At 30.0% G+C, this 17,618-nt stretch overlaps 1 protein-coding gene across 6 annotated transcripts in view; it reads left to right on the top strand.

Moving 5' to 3' along the window:
* DENND1B (DENN domain containing 1B) overlaps window positions 1-17,618 on the top strand; it is a 317,390-nt gene that overhangs the window by 272,427 nt on the left and 27,345 nt on the right. For all 6 annotated transcript variants that reach the window (XM_074308679.1, XM_074308673.1, XM_074308676.1 and 3 more), the window contains 3 exons: window positions 11,011-11,101; window positions 14,994-15,034; window positions 15,808-15,876. In XM_074308679.1, the coding sequence (XP_074164780.1) occupies window positions 11,011-11,101; window positions 14,994-15,034; window positions 15,808-15,876 (201 nt within the window). The remainder of the gene's footprint in view (window positions 1-11,010; window positions 11,102-14,993; window positions 15,035-15,807; window positions 15,877-17,618) is intronic.

The raw sequence follows: 17,618 nt of genomic DNA, 5'->3' as shown, positions 1-17,618 counted from the left end.
CCATTCCTGCTCTCAGTACCATGACTCAGCCTCTGACTCAGTCTACCCTTTATGTCTGAGCCACATGTGTATATGTCATTGAGAACTCTGATTGTTTGCTGGATTATATTTTTAAATATAATACTTTATATCTTATTGAGAATCTTTTATTCCAAGTACCTTAAATGGTTTTATCATCTCTTCCAATTTCTAAATCAAGGTATTGAAGGCAGAAAATTTGTCAAATTCAATGACAGTTAAATAGTAAGTTCACTATACCAAGAAAAAGTCAGAGGTATTAACATAATCTTCAGTTTCTAGAGATTTTTCCTACCCCCCTCCCTTTTTCCCTCTTTCCTTCTTTTCCTCCCTCTTTCTCTAATCCCTTTCAGTTTTTTAATTCTGTAACTGCCAGTACTAGCAGCATTAGTAGTGTGTTGAATTCCCCTTCTCTCATTTCTCTTTGCCTCATTGCTGTCATCAGTTATGATACCATTTGTGTAAGGAGACTCATTGATTATCCTACCTAGTTAAAATAATTATTTTTGTCATGTAAGAATACTTTCTAATTAAATCAGACTATAATAACCAAGTGTAAACAGGGCTTATATGCCTCTTTGAATCAATGAAAGTCATTGTGTGAGATTTTGGATCTTATCCTAAAGAATTTGTATAAAAGGAAGTAGTTATGTGAAAATAAAGAGAGAGTTTAAGGATATGATTATGAGAGCCTGAAATGTCTACCTTTGAGAGGGAAAGGAAGGACTGGGCTATGACAAAAAAGGGCTATCTTAAGAAGGCATTGACTCTACTGTCATCAGATAGATGCTGAGGGTAGTACAAAGGAAAGCTCAGCTTTTTACTCATATTACCCTCCTGATGTCCAATCTGCCCATAATTTAATCTACTGTTCTTTTTTAATATAACATTTCCAGTAAAGTTTTCCTCAACCACCTAGGCCATGATTAACTAATGGGCTGTCATTGTCTAAATGTTTTTCAATTGTCATAACTGGGAGCTTGGAGTGATTGTGACTGAATTTAGGTCATTTCATCTAAAATAAACCTCTTAAATTGGAGGAAGAGGGAAGTCCCTTAAGCTTAAAATGAGCTAATTGTAATAGGATGTTAAACTTAGCACAGATCCTGAAGGAAGAGCCACCATTTGCCTAACTAAATTTTTTGTTGTTGTTGCCATTTCATCTTTACTTCCATTTAATGACAAATTTTCATATTAACTTATCTCCAGTTTTGTGCTAGAAATCTTTGGAATGGTAGAGCTTATCATGTGAAATTTTACTCTCTACTGTTTCAGAGATTGAGGAGTTTATGTATAATTAATAGATTTACTAAGCAGCATATTCACTAATATTATTTTAATATTTGTGAATTTATATCCTGAAGTACTTAAAAACTATAATATTAGCTATTATGAACAATGAAAATTGATGTTGGAGCTACTTAATATTGTCAAAATGTAAAAAATTGAGAGTAAGGAGATGTGGATTTTAATTCCATCTTAATGCTTAATATCTATAAGACCTCTAGCTAGTCCTTAATCTCTTTAAATTATATAATCCTTTAATATATTCCAAGTAGGTAGAATACTTAAAAATGTAAAAGATATATACAAATTTTATTAAAATTAACATTTTCACAAATGATGTTATAAAGGCATTATTAAGCTAAGAGAGTTAAAATGTAGCATATTTATTATACCATACTGTGATAGAAATTACAATTAACCTATATGTAAATTAGATAGCTGGTTTAAGTTAAAAACTATGTTAAACTTTCAAAAATTGTGCTGAAGCAGTGTTACTACTGGGCTTATATCCCAAAGAGATTTTAGAGAAGGGAAAGGGACCTGTATGTGCAAGAATGTTTGTGGCAGCCCTCTTTGTAGTGGCCAGAAACTGGAAACTGAGTAGATACCCCTCAATTAGAGAATGGCTGAATAAATTGTGGTATATGAATGTTATGGAATATTATTGTTCTGTAAGAAATGATCAGCAGGATGATTTCAGAAAGGCCTGGAGAGACTTACATGAACTGATGCTGAGTGAAATGAGCAGGACCAGGAGATCATTATTTACTTCAACAACAATACTATATGATGATCAATTCTGATGGACGAGGCCCTCTTCAACAATGAGATGCACCAAATCAGTTCCAATAGAGCAGTAATGAACTGAACCAGCTACACCCAGGGAAAGAACTCTGGGAGACGATTATGAACCACTACATAGAATTCCCAATCCCTTTATTTTTGTCCACCTGCATTTTTGATTTCCTTCACAGGCTACATGTACACTATTTCAAAGTCCAATTATTTTTGTACAGCAAAATAACTGTTTGGACATGTATAGATATATATTGTATTTAACTTATACTTTAACATATTTAACATGTATTGGTCAACCTGCCATCTGAGGGAGAGGGTGGGAGGAAGGAGGGGAAAAATTAGAATAAAAGATTTGGCAATTGTCAATGCTGTAAAATTACCCATGCACATATCTTGTAAATAAAAAGCTATAATAATAAAAAAAAAATGTGCTGAGGAAAATTTCTTTAATTTGAAATTAAAATAAATCATGTCAGTTTCTTAAAAACTGATTAAGACTGAGTAGAAAATTGAAGTATAATAGCTTTTACATAAAATCTTGGCAGACCTTGGGAAACTCTATCATGGGTTGCATTGAGAGAACACCTGGAAATCTATGATTTGATTAAGGATATCCAGAATGGATTCAGGCATGACAGGTCATGCTTAACTAATCTGTTAGAGTTCTTTGAAGATATACTGAAATGTCAGATAAGGGAAATTCAGTGAATATAGTGTACTTTGGCTTTAAAAAAAAAAAGCTTGTTCTACATCAAAGATTAATGACTAAGTCTTGGAAAGGAGGATAGGAGGCAATATAAAATGTTCTCTATTGTGTCTATAGTGATACTTTTCTGTGTTCTTTACATACTTAAGTTTCAGATCTTATATCTTGACATATACTTAGAAATATCTTTAAAGTAATTTTGGAAATGAAAGTGGTATTACAGAAAATATCATTATACTATACCATAGATTCTTGGTGATGTGTTCATTTATTCAGTGAACATATACACCTTAGATATATGAAAGTGTTTTGCTAGATGGTGCCAAGTTTTTACCATTTCTCGTAAAAAGTAATTAGATTTCATCTTAAACTTTGTCTTGTCTTGCTCTCTCCATTTTCTTGCATTCAGCAAGACTTGACTCTTCTTTGCTGACACTTTGTCCTGGCTATTCTTTCTAGCACTGGTTATATTTTAGCTTATTCATCTAGACACACTTGTTGTGGTGGGGGAAGTTGGGATTACTCCTACTTTATTTTTCATTTTCCGGGCTCTTACTTTATCACCATCACTCAGAATCCTCTCCTCATTTAAGGTTTACTCGATCCATTTATATCACTCAATTAAAATTCTGGTATCTGCTATCAACAGAGCTTCAGTGATACTCTTCTTTCTTTCTCATTGAGTTCAATAGTTGGCTCCTCTCCTACTTCTACTAGATCCTCCCTTACTTCTACCCTCATAGTAGGAGATTTCAGTATACACATTGCTATTTCTTCAAATCCTCTAGTTTTTGAATTCTTCAATTTTCTTATTTCCCATGATCAACTCTTCCATCCAATCATTGCTACACAGAAGTAGTCAATTTTCAGCCGCACTAATCATGATTTGTTGCCATTCCACCTATCCCTTAGTTTTGCAGAATGAAGCTGGAGAAAATTAAGAAGCCATGCTGTCTGGCTCTAGTACAAGTATAATGTTAATTGGATTCTCAAAATGGCAAGGAAATATACCTCTCTAATCGAGTTCACCACTCTCTTCACTACAATGGCTTTACCAGGTCTTTTAATTCTTCTTAAAGCCTTCCACAGCTTCCTCTTCTCTTCTCATTTGAGAAGTTTATCTCATATTTTATGGAAAAATTGAGACTTATTTACAGAGAGCTTTTGCTTCTTCCCTCCTCTTCATTCTAATGCTTTCTGCTCCTTTCTCCTCCTCCTTTCCTATCTCATGAAGTGGCATTTCTCTTTGCCAAAGCGAAACCCTCCACATAAACTAGAGAGAAAACTCCATTCTGTCTTCTCCAGCATATTACCCCCTTGCCATTCCTGCTTTCTCACTAATACTCACACTCCCTGTTGACTGATTTGAAACTTCAAACAAGTTTATGTTTTGCTCATTCTCAGAAAAACTTCATCTTTACTAACTTTTGTGGTGAATCTACTTGAGAAAGCCATATTTTACAGGTGTCTCTACTTTCCTCTGGCTATCTTCTTAAGCCCTTTTCAGGCTGGCTTCTAACTGCTCTTTGAAGTTATTAATGATCTCTCAGTACTCATCTTTTTTTTTTTTTTTTTTTTTTTTTGCTATCTTCAGTCTTTGACTACTCCTTATCACCGTATTTTTCTTGATATTTTTTAGTCTTTAAATTTTCAGGTGACTGCTCTCCCCTCGTTCTTCTTCTATAATGCTACATGGTACTACTGAATCAAGCCAGTATTCCTGGTATAAATCCAATTTGGTCACTTTTTTAGTACATTGTATAAATATTTTTTAGTATATGGTAGCAATCTCTTTACTACTACTTTATTTGACTCTTTTCATATCATTTTTATTAATGTTATTCATCCATGGTTTTCTTTTTTGTTTAGCTTTTTCCTCATTTGGGTATCAGATCTTAAAAGAGTTTCTTCTACTCTTGTTGACAGGTTACGTAGTATTGAAGTTAATTATTATTTGACTATCATAAAATAAAAAATGTTTATTTTCTTAAATTCAGTTATAAATCCATCTAGTCCTGGCTTTTCTTTAGTTTAGGAGTTCACTTATGGCTTATTCAATTATTTTTTCTTTGAAATTGACTTATTTAAATAATCTTTCTTTTTTCTGTAAAACTTTTTATATTTTTGTCAGCATTCATCTATTAAATTCAGATTGGTATTTTTGTTGGCATATAATTGAGTGGTTCCTAATGGTTTATGTTATTTTTCTTTAATTGTGAAATTTTCTTTTTTTTTTTTCATTTTTAATACCAAAATTATTCTCTGTCTTTAAAAAATACTTTATTGTTTGTTTGTTTGTTTTTAGAAAGACAGCTAATAATTTTATTATCATTTCATTAAGGTTTTCTCTCACTAAGAATTTCCAGTTTAATGCTTAATGGAGAATTTTATTAAATTATTAAATTCACAGATCACTAGCTTCACTCTCATCTCCAGGTGACATTTGGGTGGTGGGAACTGCCCCCTACTCAGTATAGTGCTCTTTCGTCATAGGGGTATGCTGCACAGGTTCCCACACTCACAGTATCCTGTTCTGGATATCTGTCCCATTCCATATGTTCCTAGTTCAACAGCCTCATACAGGGAGTTCAGAACCTGCCTTTCCTGGCACTGAGAAAGGCTGTTTTTCCCAATATTGGTACTTCCAGGTTTAAGCCCCTAATGAATTTTGACTCCTGAAATGCTATGGACTGTTGAACCTTGAGGAAACTTCCATAGCCTGGAGCCAGGACTCTTATCACTCTGGAAAGAGGGAGGGGTCACCAGGATATATGAGTAGGTTTTGATATAAATCTGTATCAAATTCTTGGGTCTGGTAATACAGATAAAGATTGTACTCTATATTTATCTAAATAAACATATTCTTTCCTCAACCTATAGGGATAAGACATGGTACCATATTGTTAAATGTTTATTGAGAAGCTTTCTTAGAAGGAAGAACAAGTAAATTATATATTTGTTATCCCAGAGTATATATTAAAATAAAAACATTCTGACCCAGAGAAACTTGGTAGAGTGTTTTAATAGTTATCCTCAATAATATCCTCAAAATATTAATAGTTTAATAGTTAATAGAGTTAAATTTTTAAAATCAATCTTCACCTTTTTTCTTCAGCTCTTAAGAAGATTAATTTCATTAGTTGAGACAGCTATCTTTGTACCCAAGAAGAGGTTCCTATTTTAAATAAATATTTTAGATACGACAATTTTTCCTCCAGGCTAAAAATAAGACTTCAGTTTGTAGTCTTGATGGGTTGTGTTACTTCAATGCATTCTGCTCCTTTGCTTCAGTCTTTAGCCTGGCATCTCAATACTGAATATGATATCATCACAACGGCTTTTTATCATTGTAAAAAATTTCCTTTTTTTTTTTTTTAATCAAACTGATATTACTCATATTCTTTTAAGCAAAATGCCCAAATTCATTTATTTTTTTATATTAATGCAATTGTTATTTTGTTATCAATTTCAGATTAGCCAAAAATAACTTTATTAAATGAATTTAATTTTAAATGTTATGACATTGTGATGGAAATAAGAACTTTTAAATAGGGATAGGGATAAAGTTAAAGTATACATGTGTAATTTCATTGATAGAAATTCATCACTAGGAAACCTTTAACAAGGTAGCTTTTTTTTTTTTTTTTTTTGAGGCTGGGGTTAAGTGACTTGCCCAGGCTCACACAGCTAGGAAGTGTTAAGTGTCTGAGACCAGATTTGAACTCGGGTCCTCCTGAATTCAAGGCTGGAGCTCTATCCACTGCGCTACCTAGCTGCCCCCAAGGTAGCTTTTTCTATTCAAATTATAATATTAGAGTTTGCTAGAACACTATCAAGAGGGTTGAATGATTTATCCAGGTTCATGCAATCAAAATGTATCAGGTACTGGAATTAGAAGTGAAGTCTTTCTGACTTCATAGCCAGATATCTAATTCTTTGTACTACTTTTTGAAAAGAAAAGTTAGACTGTCTAAGACTATAATGAAGCATTGTGATTCATCTTTTAAGAGAAAGGTATAATGCAAACTAACAATTTGCATTTTCTTCAAGTTTAATATGTTGATATAAGAAAATGTTTTTCTATCCTCCAGAAAGTTTTATATTAGTTTCACTTTATATTCTTTTTGTAGTTTAAGATTCTCCATTTTGAAAGTACAATTTAAATGGCTAAATTTTAAATTTAAATAAATTTTAAAAATAAATTTTAAATTTAAATGGTAACTAGCTACCTGTTATCATTTAACAGTATCAGCTATTGCAGACTAGCTAAAACTAAAAATGTTTTAGTAGTATTAATAGCATTAATTTAGCTCGTTTAAAGTTTGCAAAGAATTTTATATTTATTCTTATTTTTCATAACAGTTCTCTAATTGTTCCTTATATTACTATTTGAAACTTAAAAATTTTTAACTAATAAATGTACTGGAACAAAAAAGGGATGACTCTTCTGGAAGAAGAAATTATGCTATGTTTTATAATGGTTGAAAGATACTACTACTATATGCACTACTGCATAGGTATCCTTTACATTGTGATTATGTACAAACTTAGGATCCTTTTAGACTTGTTATAATTTAAAAGGTGCTTTTTTTTGGTAATCATTTTGAAAATATATACTTATTTTCATAAGTAATTTTTCTCTTTTTAATACATGTATATTCCTTTAGCTTTGTTATAGATTTGTTATCATATAGCACATTCTTTTAGCTATATACTTAGAATTCCTAGAGTTCTTTAGGGAGAAAAAAGATTATTTGTTCAACAAATGAGCTCCTATTAAAGTCCAGACTCAGTGCTGGCAAATGTGAGTGCTTCAAAAATTAATTAGATACTGTCCTTGTCCTTAAATGACTTAATCTAAGTGACTGCAAGATAGGTGTTGATTAATGTCATTAATTTTAAAACTGAAAACTCCATTGAAAAAACTCTGTCTGCAATGTTTTATTTTATTCCTGTGTTACTACTGTTGTTTTTATTAACAATCTTACTTGGCATTACTCACATCTAAATGTCTCACTGTAATAATCCACAAGCTGAAAACTGAAATTCAGTGTTCCAATTATCTAGGAGTGTGTTTTTGCCAAATTATGAGGGTGACCATTAATCAGGTGTCACATTATGTCATGTAGCAAATTCATAACTGTTCTGAAAGAGATAATATCTTTTTAGTTCAAAGACAGTTTTCTACACAGCAGTAGCTTAAGATGGTTTTATCTCTTTTACTGTGAAAAAAATCCATTGATAGTTCATGGTCAGACTAGTATAATAACTCAATTTGGAAGTGGAAAAAAATTTTTTTAATCCAAAAATGAAGAGGAAGAAGTTTAGCAAAGAAAACAAACTATTCTCACTTTATTCATTTGTTACATATTTTTAAGAACTTTTAAATTCATATTGTAAATTGACAGGGGGTCAGATTGCTACTGACAATTGTTTGCAAGTAGGGTGATGTGTTACACAGTTAAGATGATTAATTTCTTTTGATTTCAATGTACTATTTTAGCAACACAAATTAGAAGTCATGCTGGAAAGTGCATAATCAGTAAATAGCTTCTGAATACCTTTCTTCTTAGTTATCAATTGTTCTTTTCAAACTAAAATGGATAGATTATTTTTAGGAAAAGCACTATTAATTAAAGCTTTTTTGAAATTTTTATGACTTTTATCTTTTAAGACAGTTTAAGTAATTTAAAATAATTTCTTCTTTTAAAAGTATGTTCTAGAAAAATTCAACATATTTTAAATCAATTTACCTTCACTTTTCTTTCAAAATAATTTTAGCACTTTTTTGTGCTAAATATTTGTATTTATTTTATTTGTATTTTTGTGCCTGACTCATAGTAGATCCTTAGTACATGAATTTTGATTGCTGTTTGATCCTCAGCAAATTTACTTAACCTCAGTATGCCTCAGTTTCTTCAGTTGTTAAATGGGGATAATAATAGAACGTACTTCTCAGGGCTTTTGGCAGGATCAAAGGAAATAATAATTGTAAAGTGCTTCACACAATGCTTGACATATAGTACATGCTTAATGAATTCTTATTCCCTTATCCCTTTCCTTTTCTCTGTCCACTTACATCACTTTCAGGTTTTGGTTTAACTTGTATTTAAAATATATGTAAGAAAGGCTTGGTGTACATTCAAAAACAAATTTTTAAATTCACAATTTATTATTTATGGCAGAAACTAAAAATATTTGATTGTCTCATTAGTCAATCTTATATTCGAGCATGTTTTCATTAATTACAATGATTTCTTAGTCTAAACGTGTTGTGATCTCCTTTACTTTAGACAAATATGTCATAAATCATTTCAAAATATGTAAGATGGAATTTATAAATCAAATGTTTTTAGGGGTAAAACTTTTTATGTCATTAAAAGATATTTTTAAGAACAAATAAACATTTATTGTTGGTGGACCTTTCTACATGTTGAAAATAGTTGATTCATTTCTCCTGCCTGCCTAGCTGTGCATATGTTAACTATAGCTAAGAGTTGTGTAAATAAAGACCTTATGCTAAAGTCACCAAGTGGAACTGCTATATTTATGCAGCCATTAATATATTTTTACAAAGAACTGCATAGTAGAATTTTGGCTTTTATGTTATCTCCTAATTATTTTCAACTTTTAGCTATTATAGATAATTTTTATGTATTGTTTACTTTGGTATTACAGAAGAAAAACCAAACTGGTTTATCAATTTTAACATAAATAAAAAATGACTGTGAATCTGGGTGGCTCCTTTTGAGAGCAGAATGTATTTTTTTTTTAAATAATATATCATTCAGCTTGGTTAAAATACTTTTTAGACCTGTACGGTAGAGATTATTTTCTATTTCTCACAGGAAGGTCCTTGGCAATTTTCATGATGAACTACCAAACAGCCTGAAAACTTGTGTTATATCAAAAGAAAAAAAATAATGCTCTACTCTGTAGCTATCCAAAGTATCATAGTCTTCTGTCCTAATTCCCATGCTCTTAGACATTTCTTTCCTCAGGATGATTTTGTCACATCTGTAAGAATCTTTAAAAGGAAGATCATAATGTGATAAATTTTAAAAATAAAATACATAATGTGATTAAAAAAACATTTTAACATTCTGCAATAATCACTCCTCAGTTCCACCCTTGACCTTTCCCTTTAGGAACTGAAAAAAACTTTCTTCTTGTGATCAATATCTTAACATTGAATACAAAAGAAAATTCCCCCTCTATTACTTTTATCTCAGTGCTAGTCATTTTAGGAGTGTGGGGAAGCAATGATCTTATCTAGAGAAGATAAGTTTGATTATTATCTTTGATCCATTTGTTCTATTTACTTATCTAAAGGGAAAAGTCTGGAAGAGGTTTTAGATGGGAGAAAATATTGTTTCTTATTTTCAGTACAACTAAAAGGAGTTTTTGGTTTTCTCAGTAGCATTTTTTTTTCAAAGGAAGTTTTTAATATCCCTCAATTATTTTATAATGTGATCATATTAAAATTATGGTTTACTTTCTTTTATATATATATATATATATATACATATATATGTTTATATATACATATATGTGTTTGTATATACATAGATGTATATTTATATACATACATATTTTTATATTTTAGATAATCTCATCATTATCAGTTCAATGTACATCCTTATCTACATTATAGTTATGTTTCTAAAAGCAGTTTTCTCTCTATATCAAATAACCAAATAGTTACTTTTGAAATGATTTTTATTATTAAGTGTTTAGTTATTTTGGAGCCCATGCCATCTTTCATAAAAGTAATACTTTTACATTGTTTACTTGATGGTAAATGGGTGAAATATGCTTTTTGTTGTATATTTGCATCATAATTAATTACATTTATCAAGTACCTACCCTGTACTATGCTCAAGTTTTCTGCTAAGTTTCATATTCTATCAGTATATTCATTAATAATAGCTATAACTTCACATAGTCTTGATACTTTTTGAAGCATTTGCTCACCACAATCCTGTGAAATAAGTCATACCCATAATATTATCTCTCTTTTACAAATAAAATCCTGCAGATATTTTAGCAGAAAGGCACAGTGACTTGACCAGACTCATATGTTAGTTAGAGGCAAAGCTGAGATACCTTGGCTCTTTCTTCTGTTTCATATTTCTGTGTTGGATATTATTGTGATATTAACAGTAAATAATGTACATGAAGTCCATATTTTTCTATTTCAGTTTATTGATGGTCGACTGGCAAAACTAAATGCAGGAAGGGGATTCTCTGATGTATTTGAAGAAGAGATCACTTCAGGTGGCTTCTGTGGAGGTATAGACTGAATTAGAACAATTGACCATTTACTTTTCTTAAATTTTAACTTTTTAAAATTCTTTTTCACAAGCATTAATAATACTGGTTTTCTGAAAAAAGTATAATTTTATTTCAGCTGGTGACTCTTTGGTGTCTGCAATATTATATAAGAAAGATTTGTTCAGGGGTTTCTTTGGTCTCTTTCAACTCTAAATTCCATGGTCTATAATTTTTTTCTTCCTAAATATTTCATTTAGTTAGTTGCATTTACAATGAACTTAATTTTATGAAAACTTCTTTTGTTAATGAACAAAAACTATAATACTACTGTTTTTATGGGCTGATAGGTGTTGCAGTGGATAGAGCTAGGTCTGGAGTCAGAAAGACTCATCTTTGTGAGTTCAAATCTGACCTCAGACACTTACTGTGTGACCCTTACCAAGTTATTAACCCTGTTTGTCTCAGCTTCCTCATTTGTAAAATGAGTTGAAAAAGGCAATGGCCAACCACTCCAGTATCTCTGCCAAGAATGTCTCAAATAGGGTTATGAAGACTGGGACACAACTGAAATAACTGAACAACAGTAGCAGTTTTATGCATTTTTAAAATCCAAGAGTTTAGTAATCACCTATCATAAATTAGCAAAATGACTGAAAGGATCCTATTTTACCCAGTATCATAACACTTCAGATTTTTTAAAAATTATTTTCAGAACATTGTAACAGGTTAGAAAGTTAATTAAATTATAAGTAATAACATACTCATTTCCTATTTAGAAATAATCACTAATTGAATAAAAAGTTGAATATCATTCTTGATGAGATTACACATACAAATAATTTAATCATATTAAGGTAAAACATACCACATAAATACAAGTTTCAGTAGATAGTAATTACATTGTTGCACACAACCTTTTTTTTTTTTATTCCCTTAAGATATTCTCTGAGCCATGAAAATATTGTTTAAATAATATGAACACAGATGGATTTGGCAAACTAATATAAATCTTGAAGGACTTTTTTCCCCATTGCAATTAGAATATTATATTGGCAACATTGAACTTAGAGGATAAAGTTAGTTTCCTTGACTCAGCAGTGATGAATGTAGTATTATCTTGCTTATCTAGGCTCCAGAGTAAAGAGATAGCTTCAATGGAAATGGTATGTTAAAATGTGGCTTTTTTACTTTTCAACTCAGACAAGCTGAATATTGTCAGCTCATGGACAAATTGCTGAAGGCATATATTCAGTATTTACATAACTGCTGTCTCATTATCATTATGACCCGTGGGGCTAGCAGAGTGTGTGGAATTGAAAATGACATATTGTGACAGTAATAGGGTAGAACTATGATCCTTTTTATAGTTTAATCCTATCAATTTTATCATTGGTCCACAGTCCTCTGTAATAGATGTTTTCAGGGAGGCCACAAAAACTTTTAAGTAAAATTTTTTAGAAATTTTTAGAAATAAAATATTAACTAAAATATGTCTAAAACAATCATTCTTTCAAGAGAAGAATTTGATTTTGATGTAAATAAATTTATTATTTAAAATAAATTTTATTTTTATTTTATTCATGTCATTCAGAAAAAGGAAAATTTATTTAGCAAATATTATACAACTGTGCAGGACAAACCATTTGTGTGTGTGTGTGTGTGTGTGTGTGTGTGTGTGTGTGTGTGTGTCATAACTGAATAATGTCTCCTCTTAAAAAGAAGCCAAACAAAGTTTATTTAAGAAAAAATAATCTTATTGAATAATTCAAATTATGAATTGGAGCTTCCTATGTTAAACATGGTACAAGTTGCTATTATAGTTCTGATGCTGTTGGGGAATCAGACATGGCTTTACTTTGACTTTTTCAAGATAAACCATACATTTAGCAAATAAGTTGTAGTTGAGGACTGACAATTCTTAGTATACTATCTCTAAACCTTTAAATTCAAGCAAATTGTATCTATGAATACCATTACTAAGAATGTAAACATTAAATAAAAAGAAAATATTAATTGTTACTAAAGAAATTTTACAATGTACTGGAAAAGTAGTATTCCTCCTTTTCATCACTTTTGAATACACATTCTTTCCTTGGTTTTGATTTAAAGTTCATTTATCTAAGAAAATACAAATAAAAATAAGATGTAAATAAGTGTTGTTATGATTCTCATTGTTTCAGTGTATTTCTTAATATGCCTGGGGAGACTACAAACTAGATTCATGCTTTGACTTTTTTCCAAAGTCAAAAGTCTCTCTTACCAAACGTAGAGCTTCTCTTCAATTTAAAAACTGATCATTGGCCATCTTCTTTACACACAATTATCAAGTCCACTGTATACCTTTATGTCCAGTCTGGCCTTAGTCATATATCTCTGGAGGAAAAATAATTTAATCATCTCTTAATCTCACCCATGACCTAGTGTAGAGAAATGTAATTTAAAATATTTATTAAGTAGATGTTAAGAATGTTTGACTTAAAGAATTCTTGAAAAGTAGATCAAAATTTTCTCAAGGAGAAAATAATGAAATAAAGCCTAATTTGAAAATTGGCAGTGATACCAAAAGAGAGTAAGCAGACCAAAATGAAAAACAATATGACTATATAAAAGATGTGACAAGACATATCATATTCAGAAAAAGTAATTGTCATACAATCTGGAACATATATTTTTTCCTCTTAGAATTAATCATTAAAAGTTATTCTTATTTTTGTATTTAAAGTATATTATTAATTCTTAACTTTAGAATAAAAGATATTTTTAATTAAAATTCATATAGATTTACCTTGATTTTTCTATGATTTTTTTATATCTATGATATATGATTTTTTTCTTCATTAGTTCTCTTAGACTGTTTTTTCTCCCTATATTTCATTTATTAATCAATATGCCAAAGTTTGAAGGAGTGTAAGCTCAATGATTGTTTATAAGTACAACTCTAATGGAATATTTATAAGTAATGATTTAGGCAAGCATAATTCAAAAGAAAGTTATCTTTTCCCTAAACAAGAGCCAAAGATATTTTGTCCTTGAATATGAATACCATTTTTATTAAGATGAATATCTTTACAAATCTGCCTAATAACTTTACTAGTGTTTGTAATTTTCATAGTAGTAAATTGTAATTATCTTAAAGTAGGGATTTTGGAGGTATTTTATTTATTCTTAAAATGATAATGTATACATGTGTTTATAAATATTGTAATTCATTAAAAAATCTGGTTTTACCAGTAAATAAAGTCACTTGTATCTGTTTGCTGCTATTAGTGAGTCACTGGCAGCTGGCTACCTCTTCTCAAAATGTTACCTATGAGTAGCTGGTTACTTTTATTCCTTCCATTTATAATACTCTTAGAAAAGTGTTGTAAGAGAAACCAGATTATGAAGCCTATTGAGATTTGCGACCTTAATTTGTATGCAATTTTGTCACAAGATTTAGCCTTAGAAGTTATTATATGACTTCCATCAACAAGCACGTGCTTATAATAACTTTTTCCTCATTGCTTATAGAATTACTTATTAATTCTAGATGCTACATGCTCATTTTAAAAAAGCTTCTTTATTTAGTTTTTAAATGAACATTATTTTTTTCTTTCTGAAACAAATATCTGAAAGAAATATAACGGTTTCACACACACACATACACACACATATTCATTTATCTGAGATTCATAAGTAGTCCCGAAGGAAAGCAAAAATTTGAACATTGCTTGAAAAGAGCAAAATCTGAAATTGTTAAAAATTATAGAATTCATATGAATACCCCAGGATATTCCATTATGATTTTCATGATACTCTGTCTGGATAAATAGGATTTGGTCATTAAAATTCTAGAAATTATCCTCCATGATTACTTGGATCTAAGATTTATGATAAAATGAAATTGATTATTTCTTCTTTTATGTTCCAGGAAACTCAAGATCTTATCAGCAATGGATGCATACAGTCAAGGTAATATATATATATATATATATATATATATATATATATATATATATATATATATATATATATATATATATATATATATATATATATATATATATATATTTTTTTTTTTAAATGTCAGATATTTTAAGGTAAATTAGGGATGATCAGTTCTATATATTTATCAATTTGAAGTAAAGAATTGCCTTTCTTTCAAAATAATTATTTTGTAAATCAATTTATTTAATCATTTCTTTTGTTTCCTAATATTTACATAGATAATTTAAAAATTGTGTTCTATGCAGAATAAATGCATTTTGAAAAGCATATTATATCTCTCACTTTGGCCAAGGAATTCTCTAACTTTGTCATGCTTCATAATCTAATGTGAGTTAGATGTGACAGTGCTATTTAATAGAAATTATATCACTGCTAGCAAGCTGATAAATGTTTTTATTAGTCTAACTTGAACTTAATAGAAGATTTCTTGTATAACCTTAAAGTAATTGGTAATGGTAGTTTTTATTTCTATTAAGCATTTAAAAATAATAAACATAATTCTTGCTGTTTAAGTCTATGCTGATATATGTGTAAATGTCTATGTTGACTATATATAGATATATTACACACACATATATGCTATGTCTCTTTTTAATTGAAATATAATTACAAGTTATTTATATTTCAGGCATATGTTTTTGTACTGTTTCTGTGCTTAACTGTATTTTTAAATTATGATATTTAAATCTGATAATTTTTTTTTCATATGACGGGTGTTTTTTTCCTTGTTGTTACAGAAAGGAAGCGCATTATTTAATACAGCAATGACTAAAGCAACCCCTGCTGTACGAACAGCATATAAATTTGTAAGCTCTTTTCATTTCTTAAATTAAAAAAAAATTGGTAAGTAAAAGATTGTTGGAAAATATCAGCTATTTCAAAATCAGCATTTTTAAAAAAAATACAATTTTACATTAGCTAACAAGCAAGTTAATCTTACTGAAATTTTTGTCGCAATTTTCATCCTTTATGGAATTTGAAATTTTTAAGCATAGAGTTTTGGAACTTAATAGGACTTCATCCTGAATTAGATTTCATCCATTTCCCTTATTTTACATATAAGGAAGAAAGTATTCATTTAATGAATTGGCAAGGGTCAAAACTAGAACTAGAACCTAGAATGTTTTCTCATCTGATCACACTGATTCACATTAGGTATGTTGAAACCTAATATTCATCAGTGTCTATTAATTTTAAATAAAAGTTATAAAATAATTTTAAGTTTCATGCCATTTTGAATATTATATAACAATGATATATAGAAATAGGTAAACAAATAAGTCAGTTATTCCCACATATATTTAGAATTCATTTAAGGTAAGAAATTATCCTTTTATTTTTGGCTCCTCCATGCATTCTTCAGTCTAGTACACTGACTTCCTTGTTCTTCCTCAGAAAGGGTATTCCATATCACGTTTCTGTGCCTTCATTGGCTATCCCACTTGCTGAATGATCCTCCTCCTTACTTCACCTCTTAGTTTTCTTGGCTTTTTTAAAGACTCAGCAGAAATCATGCTTTCTATAGGCCGTATTTCCCAGTCTTCCCAATTTTTTAGTGTCTTTGTCTCTGAAGTTACTTTTCACCTATTTTGTGTCTTTTATGTATCTATTAATTTACATATTGTGTCCCCCATTAGAATATGAGAGAAATGTTTTCTTGCTTTAAAAAAATTCTCAGTGTTTAGTACAGTGCCTGCACATAATTGAACACTTAATAGTTTCTTGTTGACTACATGTCTTAGAAACTTTTTTAGAACTTGCTTTACCATATACTAATATCTTTCCTTCTACCTAATTATATTCATATTTTTATTTGACTTGTCATATTAGCCAGCAGGAGACATTAAACATTTATTTTTGGAAATAAACTTTCCAAATATTTTGGAAATAAATATTTTAATACAGGAAAGGAGAGGAAAAAGAAGAGAATAAACATTTCTACAATGCCTGCTATGTGTGCCAAATACTTTACAAATAACTCATTTTATTCTCATGAGTTTTCTGCAAGGTAGGTGCTGTTATTGTACCCATTTTACAGTGAGGAAAATGAGTCAAACAGAATTTAAGTGACTTGCTCAGGGTCACACAGCTATTACATGTCTAAAGCTATTGAACTGAGGTCTTCCAGACTCCAGGCCCACTGTTCTACCTAATTGCCTCAAAAGCTGGAGCCTAGTTAGGAGGCTGTTGCAGTAATCCAGGCCACAAATAGAGAAAGAATTTGTGACTTTTGAGACATGAGGAACTCCCAGTATGGGGACTCAGAATTTCTATCAATACAGATTCAACTTTATGATTTAGTAGCTTTTACTTTTCTTATTTCAAATTCTATGCCTCCATGGAACAACAAACTTTTTTCAGATAAAAACCACTGGTCTCTTAAGACTGAATTTCTTTGCAAATCATCAAAGAGAATCACTTTTATAGTCATTTTAAATGTATATTTTCCCCAAATGACCTACCAGATGTTTTTATACTCTTTTTCCTTTAAACCACCATTGCTGGGCATTATATGGCTAATTTTGATGTATTCTTTCCTATATGGGAA

Source organism: Sminthopsis crassicaudata, chromosome 4, assembly GCF_048593235.1.
Source record: "Sminthopsis crassicaudata isolate SCR6 chromosome 4, ASM4859323v1, whole genome shotgun sequence".
NCBI lineage: Eukaryota > Metazoa > Chordata > Mammalia > Dasyuromorphia > Dasyuridae > Sminthopsis > Sminthopsis crassicaudata.
Note: the sequence above shows the minus strand (reverse complement) of the source record. Positions and strands in the feature narration are given on the sequence as shown.